Source organism: Ahaetulla prasina, chromosome 1 (genome assembly GCF_028640845.1).
Source record: "Ahaetulla prasina isolate Xishuangbanna chromosome 1, ASM2864084v1, whole genome shotgun sequence".
Taxonomy (NCBI): Eukaryota; Metazoa; Chordata; class Lepidosauria; order Squamata; family Colubridae; genus Ahaetulla; species Ahaetulla prasina.
Window position 1 is genome coordinate 255,368,956 of NC_080539.1, and position 13,151 is coordinate 255,382,106.

General features: G+C 37.5%; 1 protein-coding gene across 4 annotated transcripts in view; it reads left to right on the forward strand.

Annotated features, from left to right (window-relative positions):
• COL18A1 (collagen type XVIII alpha 1 chain) overlaps nt 1-13,151 on the forward strand; it is a 197,963-nt gene that overhangs the window by 169,791 nt on the left and 15,021 nt on the right. For all 4 annotated transcript variants that reach the window (XM_058154791.1, XM_058154766.1, XM_058154775.1 and 1 more), the window contains 11 exons: nt 1,043-1,123; nt 1,655-1,684; nt 3,024-3,086; nt 4,127-4,201; nt 4,557-4,592; nt 5,386-5,439; nt 7,410-7,484; nt 8,705-8,770; nt 8,914-8,956; nt 9,639-9,692; nt 11,469-11,512. In XM_058154791.1, coding sequence (XP_058010774.1) covers nt 1,043-1,123; nt 1,655-1,684; nt 3,024-3,086; nt 4,127-4,201; nt 4,557-4,592; nt 5,386-5,439; nt 7,410-7,484; nt 8,705-8,770; nt 8,914-8,956; nt 9,639-9,692; nt 11,469-11,512 — 621 coding nt within the window. The remainder of the gene's footprint in view (nt 1-1,042; nt 1,124-1,654; nt 1,685-3,023; nt 3,087-4,126; nt 4,202-4,556; nt 4,593-5,385; nt 5,440-7,409; nt 7,485-8,704; nt 8,771-8,913; nt 8,957-9,638; nt 9,693-11,468; nt 11,513-13,151) is intronic.

Here is a 13,151-nt window from a genome sequence, read left to right on the forward strand (position 1 = left end):
CAACAGTAGAAACCTTCAAATTTCTGGGTTCTATCATATCGCAAGATCTCAAATGGACAGCTAACAACAAAACATCATTAAAAAAGGACAACAAAGAATGTTCTTTCTGCGCCAACTCAGTAAGCTCAAACTGCCCAAGGAGCTGCTGATCCAATTCTACAGAGGAATTATTGAGTCTGTCATTTGCACCTCCATAACTGTCTGGTTCGGTTCTGCAACCCAACAAGAAAAACACAGACTTCAGAGGATAATTAGAACTGCAGAAAAAACAATTGCTACCAACCTGCCTTCCATTGAGGACCTGTATACTGCACGAATCAAGAAGAGGCCGTGAAAATATTTGCAGATCCCTTGCATCCTGGACATAAACTGTTTCAACTCCTACCCTCAAAACGACGCTATAGAGCACTGCACACCAGAACAACTAGACACAAGAACAGTTTTTTCCCGGCCATCACTCTGCTAAACAAATAATTCCCTCAACACTGTCAGACTATTTACTGAATCTGCACTACTATTAATCATTTCATAGTTCCCATCACCAATCTCTTTCCACTTATGACTGTATGACTATAACTTGTTGCTGGCAATCCTTATGATTTATATTGATATATTGACCATCAATTGTGTTGTAAATGTTGTACCTTGATGAACGTATCTTTTCTTTTATGTACACTGAGAGCATATGCACCAAGACAAATTCCTTGTGTGTCCAATCACACTTGGCCAATAAAATTCTATTCTATTCTATCTGTACCCAGCTCTTAGAGGAGACTGAGAGAACTGTTGGCTAGGCAGGAGAATGAATGACTAGCATTAAAATGGCTCCATCTTTGAATGCCCCCAAATAATTGCAACTTCTGCAGAATTGAATTTTGCATTAAGAGATGTGGATGGAGAATTTTTATTTTAAATACGCAAAAAAATTGTTCCTCCAAAATCCAAGTTAGAAATCTGAAATTTGCAAATAATGTTTTCTAAATGATGCAGGAATACAATTTGAGCAGAACATATGTCAAGACTTTTTATTTCTTTCTTTAAGGGTGAAAAGGGTCAAGATGGAATAGGACTTCCTGGTCCTCCTGGCCCTCCAGGACAAGCCGTGTACCTGTCCAGTGGAGATGTAAGAATATTTCTACCTTTTACTAACTATTTTTTGTTACTCTTCTGGAATTATGTCATTTGCGAGGGAATGGTGCTCCAGAAATTACAGTACTTTAATTCTAAATATTAAGTATTTTATGTTTAACCCACTGTTTCTCAACCTTAGAAACTAACATATGTGAGCTTTAACTCCCAGAATTCTAGGAGTTGAAGTCCACACGTTTTAAAAATTGTTAAGGTTGAGAAAATATTCTGTAACCATAAAGATATTACTATACAATTATTGCAATTGTATAGCTAGGTATCTAGAATGAAGATATTTTGGGTGGTTGTTTTTTTAAAATCTAAATCCTGAATTTCTGAGTTTTCATAATAGAAGTATTTGAAAACACAATTATATGGAGATATAATGCATACAATGCAGATGCAGATTTAAGCGTGTTCATTAGCATTTTATGGTGCTTAACTGCTCTCTTTAAATGATTTGCTGAGCAATCTAAGGAAAAGCAGTCATGATCTCATGTTTAACAAATGGTTTTATTATTTTTAGAAAACTGTGCCTGTTTTGCCAGGCCCAGAGGTAAGTAAAAGGGAAGGCTTTATAAATATTGCTTCCAGCTTTAGAAACATTTAGTTTTTGTTGCTAGGTGCCTAAAATAGGATTAGATTGCCTGCAGCAATATAAACTTTAGCTTTTCCTGGGTAAATCTGGTCCTTATCTGAACTTTTATTATTAAGATTAAAGTTATGACAATCTTTTCTCAATATAACTCTCAAGAAGTAGGACTAAATTTCCTCATTTTTGGGACATCATGAGTGGTCAGTGTCCTGGAGGTGGTTGAAGAGTAATATGCATGAAATCTGTGATCTGAAGTTGCTTTTCTTTGAAGGTCTTATCTCCTTGCCCACTGTGAAAGGGTTCGCTCTACTTAGATTTCTCCTGAAGGCATTCTAGGGAATGTTCTGTTGCATATTTCGAAACACTTCTATTCTTTTCTGGAAAGGGACCATCTGAGGTCTCTTCAGAATAAACATATGTGGATTATGAAGTGGTGCTACAGACAACTGGCATCCCACATAATGTAATTCCAAACTTCTGAAACTGCTGTTACCCTTGAAGTGCTCTTATAATTAAGGCAGGATCTTCCATTCTGATGAAAAATAGCAGTTTTTGAACCTTGGCAATGAGGGAGAACTGTTGTGTAGTGGTCAAGAATTAGGCAGGTAAGAATTGGGCACATAATGAAATCAAACCAAACAAGGTAGTATGTGTTGTTAGGGGATTGCGAAGCTGTCTTCTTTCTCTTTTCCTTTTCAGCATGTTAAAGGCAACTTTAGTTTGCAGAACTATTAAAATTGTCTGGGTGGTCCTCTGTGTGAGGGCTAAGAGAGTCATTATATTTTTCAGGCCACAGAAATATTTCTGAGCTTTCCTTTGACTCTAAAGTGCTCTGCTCTGCTCTGCTCTGCTCTGCTCTTCTCCTCTCCTCTCCTCTCCTCTCCTCTCCTCTCTCCTCGTATTAATTTTTCTTGTTCTTTATAAGGTATTAAAATTTGTACCTGGAAAACTTTATCTGTCTATCTGTCAGTCAATCGATCACCTTCTACAGGAAGAGAAAATAGGATAGCATTCTATGTTCCGAGACAGCCAAACTGTTTACAAACTCCAAGAAAGAAACGTTTTAGCAATAAATCTTCAGGAAACTATGATATTCAGGGCAATATTTCTCTAAGCAGGTTCTATTTCCAAGTAGGTTATGAAGGAAATAAGGCCCTGTTGGCTTACCATACGTTTTAATGTGCCATAGGAGAAGCATATGCAGTTAGTAAAAGTGATCAAAAATAAAATTGCTCCATTAGCCCCATGAAAGAATCAGACATGAGATTTGATGACATAAAATGTGTACCTTCCTTTTTAGGGACCAAAGGGACCAAAAGGTGACTCAGGAATTCCAGGTTTACAAGGCTATCCCGGACTGAAGGTAAGATTGTATAAAGTACTTTTAAAAAAGAAATCTGGGTTGCAAGATCATCATCATAATGGAAACTTGCCTGTTATCCAATACGTTTTTCGTTTGCTTCTAATTTTACTATTGCTATATATCCAACTCTGTTTCCATCATCAGAAGTACCATCCCTGGCTCATTTGCACCCTTAAATTAAGCTTTCCTTCCTTAAGTTAGCATAATATTAGCAAGCACTTTCATTGATTGGAATTGTGGAAAAGCTAAATGGAAAATGAAGCAGGAGAAATTGGATTTGATGATGTTCTGGTAAAATTACACTGAAGTCCTGGAAAACAAGAAGAGTATAACTGAAAATAACAGATTAAATGGCTATTGCTACTAGTAGGTTTCCCCTATTTAAAATGTCTTTTGTAGGGTATTTTATTTTTTCTTTTGTTAAATGAGCAATATCTCTTAATTGTGTGATCAACAGTAGGAAAAAAAACATTTTATTGCAAGATTATCTAACATTGCCATATTCATGTGTTATTTCCATTGTAAACATTTACAGCAAAGATATACATAATGTGCAAATAGTTTAGGAAAGACCATATTTAAGATCGGTTTAGCTAGATATTATATTCCCTTGTACAAATTGTACTGATCATGTCGCAGCATGATCACCCTAAAATAGTAAAGAAACACAGTCAAAAGTAAAAATTATGAGTTTTTAGCCAAAATGCATGATTTGTCTCATTCCTGTATTGCAGCTTTTACAATGCGTGCAGCTTGCTTACTGAATAATTTATTTTAAAAATTGAGAGTTGGGATAATTATTTATTTAGGTTCAGAATAATAATTGCAATCAGTACTTAATCTATGCCAGGAATGGGAGTATATATGCCTTGGACATAAGTGCAGAAATATCATTTGGGTACTTTGGAATTCAGTTTAATTTCTCCTTGCTTTAATAAAATGGTAGCATTGTACTAAAGAGATGTTTAGAATATGTGCTGCATTTGCTCTGAAAATGATATAAACCACTGTATCCTTCTTGTGTTTTGCCCCCTGGACAGGGTGAAAAAGGAGAGCCAGGAGTTATAACTAGGCCTGATGGAACAATCCTTGCAGCTGAAGCAAAAGGAGAAAAGGTATAGCTTTTGTTTTTTTTGCTTAAATTTGAAAAATGTTTTCCAATTACTATTGCCTTTGTGCAGCAAGATACTAAAGGATCTGCTTCTCACATAGTAAAGAAGGACTTCCTTGTAAGAGGAAGAAAGGAAAAAGGGCCCCTAATCCAGTTTCTGATATAAAACCTCCATTGGCTTTAGGATTCTTTAAAATCTATCTTCCGATTCAAAGTTACAGTTTACAGTTTACAGTTCTTGTAATTCTGCAGTACTTAGGCGATGCTGAAAGAGGAAGTTCCATACAGAGGTGTCTAGTTAGGGGGAACTGTTCCAAAAATGATGTGCCTTTCTGACCATATATCTTTTTTATTTACAGGGTGAACCAGGCCCAAGTGGACCTATGGGACCAGCAGTAAGTTATAAATGGTATCTTTGCTTCTATGCAAGGAATTAATTTCAGAATTAAGCACTCTTCACGATGGTTATTATTACTTCATTTTTTTGGACTGATGAAACTTTAAAAATGATTCTCATAATTGTATTCGTTGTTCCTGATTGTGGTTTAAATACTGCTGCACCCTTTCTCTTTATTTTGGTAGGTGCAGTTAGGAAATCTTACAGCTAGAAAATCTGCAACAAAAGATTGCAGTCCTCCTCACCTCAAAGTGACTGAAACCTGCCCCCGACAGCCATTTCTGTCCTATGTCCTGTGTTATTTTTCATACTGATGCTTAGTTTTTTCATGATTGTCCAGCATTGGGTTTTTTTGTGGGCCAGAGGGCAATATTAGGGTTTTCTCTAATACAGGGTTTCCCTAACCTTGGTAACTTTAAGATGTGTGGATTTGAACTCCCAGAATTCCTCAGCCCTTTTGTGGAGTTGAAGTCCACATATCTTAAAGTCTCCAAGGCTGAGAAACACTGCTCTAATATATCAAAATCTGGGCATTTCCTTGACCTCTATAATTTCCCCAGGAGCCTTAGTACTATTTTTTTGTCCAGTCCCTGCATTTTGACCTTGATTTTGCCAGCACTCATGCAAAAATTTTCTGTTGGAAGGAGCAGTGACAGAGCCCCTCGGCTTCCTTTTGGGTTTATGAATTCTGTGGTATAAATATAGTATCATTGCAGTGATTCTGGGCCTTCCCATTTAACCATCTCTTTCTATCTTTTTTAAATAGAGTTTTCCATTTTGCTTTCTTTTAGGGGCCAACCGGGCGATATGGACGGAAGGGAGAACTTGGCTTTCCTGGAAGACCTGTAAGGATTTTGATTTTTATCTATCTAGTTATTTATTTAATTTATATGCAGCCCATCACTCCATTTTAGTCCCTTTCTGAGATATACAATGTATATTCTTTTCTGTAAATGAAGAGGAAGAGAAAACTCTCAGCTCATCGTGCTGTATTTGACTGGCATTAAAGAAGTGGCAGAAATTAAAATTATGTATATTTTCTTGAAAATGAACAATGAATAAGTAAAAAAAGGAATGTAGGCCAATAATGTTCTGCAAACAACTGCTCCAGGAACTAAATACCCATGCCATACTCTGTAGTATCTGTGCAAACTAACAGTAACTCCTTTTCCAACCACTTTTCTCAGAGCCTCCTTAGCAAGATTTATAAAGAGTTTCAAGAATCTAGCAACTGAACTATTGTCTGTTTACAACCAATATATTCTAAAGTCATTAGGATAAAGTCTTCTTCATTGTATTTTTATTACTTTTCTGTGAACTGGTAGACCGGTGAATCAATTCACTGATAATAATGAGTGAACCATCTCCTGAATCCTTAGAACTCATGAGTCTTCCTAGCTGTTCCTCTCCAAAGCAGAATTCTGGCTCCATATACAGATGCAGCTATGTCAACTTCATGGTATTTTTCTGTCTTCCTTATGAGCACATGGCTATCTCACTACAGTGGCGCCCTTTCTTTTAGGGCCTGTCCTTCTCCAGCCAAGATCCAGCTGCTCAACAAAATAATCCCACTAGCCCACAATTTGACTTACATGGCACTTCTGCAGCTGCTGTTGGAATGACTCTCTAGTGTATTGTGCACTTCAGCTAGATTCTCTGGCAGTGTCAAAACAACAGTAAGGAAGGAGAGCAGCTGTCACACAAGGCACCAGCCAGAATCATCCATGAACATCTCTCCAGGGCCAAGAGTGTCCTTCACGCTTTTTGGCTATCCTCCAGTGGTCAAGCTTGAGCTTCTTTAGCTTATCCACCCGTTCAAGACAAACTGTAACATAATGGCTCTCCCTCATGGCTTTTTTTAGACACAAGAATGGTCTTCAAAAATTGTTCACAAATAAATGCATAGCCTTAACTTCTTTCTTCTCTCCACTATTTTGCTCTGCACCCATTAGAAGCAGGAAAGATGATGGTGGCTGAGCTGTTGGTACATGACTTCCCTCCTCACATTATGTCATTTCTGTAACAGAATTAATTAATTTATTTACTAGTTTGTAAATTTTAAATTGTGGGTGTTTTATTTTGATTGTTTTGTTTCACTATAAATGTATTTGAAAGATTATGCTATAGTTTTAGTATAAAAATACCATATTTCATTATACTTAGCCTTTGATAATCTAAATCTGTATGTGGCTTTTTCATAAGTTTTTTTTTTTATTTGCATTTATAACCCGCCCTTCTCCGAAGACTCAGGGCGGCTTACACTATGTTAAGCAACAGTCTTCATCCTATTTGTATATTATATACAAAGTCAACTTATTGCCCCCAACAATCTGGGTCCTCATTTTACCTACCTTATAAAGGATGGAAGGCTGAGTCAACCTTGGGCCTGGTGGGACTTGAACCTGCAATAATTGCAGGCAGCTGTTGTTAATAACAGACTGTTTAGCAGTCTGCGCCACTCAAGGACCACTCAAGTTGCAAGTGACATAAGATCTTCAATTTATTGAATAAGTCATCCATACAGCTACCTTTCTGATGTTGAAAGATTAGCTTCATATACACGTATAAGCCCAGATGTAGATATATAAATGAAGTACAGATAGATAGAGATAATGTTTTGTTGCATTGCTTTTATTTTTTTTTCCTCTTTTTTCTTTCACTCTTTTTTTTCTCTGTTCTGTTTTATTAAATAAATAAATCCAATTATAAATAAGCAAATACAGTACTTTCTTTCTGTGGATATTTCATTGCATTTTATGCAGCTACTCCTCGCCATCTTTTGAAGGCAATTCGATTGATTTGTTGATCCTTTCAGGGCCGGCCTGGTATGAATGGATTGAAAGGAGAAAAAGGTGACCCAGCAGACTTAAGCGGAGCTGTGGGCTTAAGGGTAAGTAAGCAATTCTTTGAATGATAAGAAAAGAATAGATGTGCTGCATCAGACCAGGGGCCTCTCCAGTAGCTTTCTCTGTCCCATAGTGGCTTACCAGTTTTATTTGGGAAACTCAGAAAAGCAGGCTGTACAATGAAAGCTGTTTGCCATTGTTCCTCTCTAGCAGTTGGCATTCAAATATGCAGCTTGTATATTGTAATTTGTCTGCCCCATTTAAATACATTTGAATACAATTCCAAGAAGTTGGAATTTGGTGTAGTGGCTAAGGCACCAGGTTAGAAATCAAGAAATCTTGAGTTCTAATCCCACCTTAGACACTAAGTTAGCTGTGTGGCCTTAGTCCAGCCCCTTGTTTTTAGCTCTAGGAAGGAGGCAATGGCAAATAATTTTCAAAAATCTTTCCAAAAAACCTGTAGAGTCTTAGCCAGCTGGTTGCCAGAGTCAAGCGTGACTTAGAGGGACATAATTATATTGCACTTTAGGCTGAAGGATGGTGGGCAGCAATGCTGTCTGTGTTCAGCCAGTATTTAGTGAAGCTTCTCAGGCTCTATTATTGAAAGAAAAGAAAAAAAGGAGAAAAAGGTGAATTTACAACAGCATCAAATTTAACCTTCAGTTACTTTGGTCCAGCATAGACAGTTGTTCGAAGTTTGGCCAAGCTTTTTGACAGTCAAGTCCCTCTACTACAAAAGTACAACTTCACAGGGAATATACTTTGCTCTGAACTTGGGTCTGCTCTCCCCTTTGGTTGCCTGAGATCTAAGCAATGGGAAGCAGCACACAATCGGGGAGAACAGCAGCAACTTTGTGGGTTACCATGTTCTAATCCAGGTGAGTTTTCTTGGATTGCAAGAAAAGTGATATGAATCCCCACGGATTTCTCAAATACACCGAGTAACCAGCCATCTGCTAGTGCAGACTAATGAAAGGGGATGTATTGCTGTAGTCTTTGCAAAGCTGCAAGCAGCAATTTTACATTATTTTTTAATTTATGGCTGATGGAATGATACACAAACGTGTATGTTTTCATCGTTGCCTATGCTGCAAACGATAAAGCTGTAACAAGATTTCGCTAGCGATGATACTTCCCATTTCTTTCTATTGTGTTTAGATAGAGTTGAGTGGCTGCTGATGTATTGCATTCCCTTGGTTCTCTGTTTAATATTTCACCTTATTAAATGTAATGAATGTCATGTTTTATATTCCTTTTCCCCTAGGGTCCTCCTGGCCTCCCCGGGCCTCCGGGGCCCCCAGGCAGCCCTGTACCTGTTTATGAGAATAATGTGAGTAATAGCTAAAATACATCTCCACTTTCCAGGGAACTAAGGGGATATATTATTTTAGGGCAGGAAATGGAATGCCTAATGCTCTTTATAGCCATACTCTTTGACAGAAACTTTTATTATTATTATTATTATCGTTTCAGGCATTTAGTGATTTGGGCCCTCCAGGACCTCCAGGATTGCCTGGTAAGAAAGTGGTAGAGGGAAGTGGGAGGTGGATTCAAGAAGGCCTACAACCGTGGTGATTCTCGCCCTTGGGGAGAATCTGGGGACTAGTTGCAATAGAGCAGTGTTTTTTCAATTTTGGCCACTTTAAGATGTGTGGACTTCAACTCCCAGAATTCCCCAGCCAGCAATATTGGCTGGGGAATTCTGGGAGTTGAAATCCACACTTCTTAAGGTGGCCAAGGTTGAAAAACACTGCAATAGAACATCCTCTCTCCAGCTTGGATTTTGCCAGATGAGTTGGATTCCTGCTTCCACTAACCCTGCATATGGGTTACATTGGCTGAGACTGATGGAAGATGTGATTCAAAACATTTGGGAGGAGCCCAAATGGGAAATACTGTGATAGAAACATAATATTTTTTCCCTTCTCCTTTGGAATGTCTTGAGTTGCCATTAAAATTTTTTAACTCCCTCCCCATCTAGTAGTTTTTGTATCAGAATCATTGCATTGTTCTTTTCCTAAAGATTTTTAAATAATTTTGTTTTAAAGAAAGCCACAATTTAAGCTTATATTTACAGGGCTGTTTAAATGAACAGTTTCTGAACATTTGGTTTTGTGTTAGATTTCACTTGGGTTTGGAATGCGATGCTTGCTCACTAGTTCTTGGGGTGCCAAGCCTTATGTCAGTTTCTATTTCAGGCTACCCTGGTCTGAAGGGAGAAAAAGGTGAACAGGGTCTTCCAGGGCCGCCAGGTAAGAGTCCCTAAAATATGATACATATTTAATTTCATATTTCCTTCAGTTCTTATCAAGACTTGTCATGAATCATACAAAAATGGAAAGATACTCTGATTTCCACAATGGGACTGATTGCAAAAGCTGATGGAGTTAGCGTAGATGGCTAAATTGACTGATTTAATCCAAGGGCACAGCTAACTTTGTTCCCACTTGGAAATCATTTCTGGACTTTGTGCTTGAGGTGTCAAAAATGAAACTTTGACTTTAGGTTTTGTTGGATTAGATAGGTTTGTTGTTATAGTAATGGTTAATATATATGATTACGTAAAAGTTGAGACTATACTGTATGTTATTACCTTATTCTACCATGCTAAAAAGAATTGGAAGTCAATGCTTTTCTTTCTTTTCCCTCTTTTCCCCTATACTTTTTCCTCCTCCCTTTTTCCTCCTGTACTTTCCCATTATTTTCATTTTTGTTTGTATTTTATATTTTGATAAACTAATAAAAAGTTTAAAATTAGGGAATAACAGAACCTAGAACCTTCCCACAAATCAGTTCATTAAAATAAAATTTGAATATGATGGATGGAAAAAAAAGACTCCTCGTGGGTCATGACACTGAAGGTAGAAGAGATGCTCATTATGTTTTCCTTCATTTGTTTGACCCATTTGGAGGAATCTTCTTCCTAAAGCCCCAATATTCCAAAACCTGTAGGAAACTTTGAAAATGTAGCATGCTTTGACCTCAGGGTGGGCTATTTGTGAGTGACCCTTTGCAGCAGATCATTGTTGTATCAGTTCATTCTCCTTTGATCTGCTTCCTATGTCTTGCTGTCTTGCTAACCTATTCTATACTGCCCAGGGTCTTACTGGAATTTAACAAATCCAATAAACAAACAAACAATTATACATAACATTCTGATGGTCCTTCCTATATTGTTATCTCTTCAGACCCCCATAATAATAATGATAATAAAAAAAACTTAAGCCTGGAAAATACATCTTCTAGGCCCATTATTTGCATTGGAAGACTCTCCAGCTCTTATGCCTCAGTTTCTTTAAACAGAGGTGTCAAAAACCAATGCAGAACCAGGATTATGGCATGGCCTATCTCTTAAACAAGGAAGCCAACCTTCAACTGAGTTCATCTTTATTCTCTCAGAGTATATACATGCTCACTTTTTGAATACATATTTGAGGATGACGAACATTTGCAGATGATGCAGGCGTAACTATATTGCCTAGCAAATGTTTCCTAGAATTCATGATGTGAAACTAGTGAAAAAAGCAAGCTATGTCTGCAAAAAAAAAATCTCGATTCTGAGAAACCAGCTTTTACATGCTTTGCTTTAAGCATCAAATTCCCTTGTTTTGAGGCACATTCTCTTCGTTTTCTGAAAAAAAAAGTGATCGTTATTTGTCTTTCTCTCTGGATGTCGGTCTTCTATATTTATTTCCTTCCACTATCATTAAAATGAACTAAAAGATTTTGGGGTCTGCTTTTTTTCTATAAAACTCAGCTCTCCACTCTATGTCAAAAACTGGCACATGCCTCTCACTTCAGCCCTCCTTGTATTTATTCAGAAAGAGCCATGATTATTGGAAAGTGAATTCCAAAATGTCCATCCAGTAAATATAAATATTTGTTTCATATAATCCTGAGCGGTTTGGCAGTGCCTTGAAAGTTTATTGTAAAAGAGAGGAGAAAGGAAGTAAGTTTCTCAGCATAGTACATGCTTTGCCAGGCAGACAACTGAAATCTCAATTTCCTTTTTCTTTCTCCTCCACCAGGCCAGTTCCCTTATGACCTCAACAGATTCAGCTCCACCTTCAGGGTAAGTAGTCTTCACTTGGGATGAAGCAGTGGTGAAATCCAATTTTTTTTACTACAAGTTCTGTGGGCGTGGCTTGGGGGTGTAGCTTGGTGGGTGTGACTTGGTGGGCGTGGCAAGGAAAGGATACTGCAAAATCCCCATTCCCACCCCACTCTGGGGCCAGCCAGAGGTGGTATTTGCCGGTTCTCCGAACTACTCAAAATTTCCACTACCGGTTCTCCAGAACCTGCTGGGTTTCACCCCTGGGGTGAAGTGTGGATTTATAAAGAAGCTGGGTTTCTTTATCCCAGGAAGGTTGCTGGGGTAATTGATACACTGGACCTCAGAGCAAGATGGCAAATCCATTTTGCCCAGCATGTGTTTATTAGGGACTGGAAATAATAGAAGGAGGCATGGGATTTTTCACTGTAGGTGTATTTCGGTGAGTTACCTTAAGTATCAACCTGCATTGGTGATATAATAGTGAGCATAGCTGCCTTCCAAGCAGTTGACCTGGGTTCAATGCCCAGCCAACTTTGCTTTTTTTCAGTATTGTACTTGCTTCTCCATTTCAACATCATTGAAGTTGTATTCTACTAAACATGGCTGAAAGCCCAACCCTAATGTTATTGATGATCCCTGTGGGTTTGCAAGAGCTAAGGTTCTGCTGCTATACAGATGAGGATTGTGGGCTATTCAGTGAACCAATTTTACACAACTTTATTTGGATTGGGTTGATTTCCATATCCTCAGGATACAAATTGCTGAAAATAGATAGATACTCTTCCTTACTAGTATCTATCTCTTCCCACTTATTACTATAACCATGTTGCTTGTATCTTTCAATTTATAATGTTTTTATTTGTTTCCTAGTATGATTTGATAGCTTATTAGCAGCCTTGACTATCACTAAGTGTTGTATCTTTTTATTCTTCATGAATGTTTTATTCTCCTTCTGTACACTGAAAACATATATACCAAAGACAAATTCCTTGTGTGTCCAACCACACTTGGCAATAAAGAATTTTAATCTAATCTAAAATGTAGCTTTTTAAACCAAGGAGCCTCAGATTATCTGGTCTTGCAAAAAGCATGCCTAGTATGTTATTTCTGGTTACTTGTAGCTTATCTGTAATCAAGGTATGGTTAATCAAAATTGATGAACATTAGTCTTCGAACAACTAAACAATCATTCATTCACTCAGACTTCTCAGTGACAGATTCACAAATTGCACAAACATTTAATATGTTTGCCTTCATGTAGTTTAACATTAACTAGGAGTTCCCAGCTCAAACTGTCATGGCAACTAGTTCATTAGTCTACAGGCTACAGAAGCTTTTTCATACAATAATGTAGGTCTCTAGGGAAACAAAATTAAGTGTGTTGCAATATGCCATTAAACATACATTTATTAAATAAAAAACCTTTAGTGCAAAAAAGAGCTACTTTTGATATTTTACTTGGCTGCTACTCTGGCAGTGATTATTATTATTAAGCAGAACTGTCTGATTCTATTGCTTAATAACAACATAAAAGCTTTGAACCTAATCATATGAAATATGTCTAATTTAGCCATTCAGAAGAGTCAAGGATGTCTGACAATTACCTCCAATGAGTTTTGTCTTCAATTGGGCATGTATTACCCTCTCTTAAGAGCCA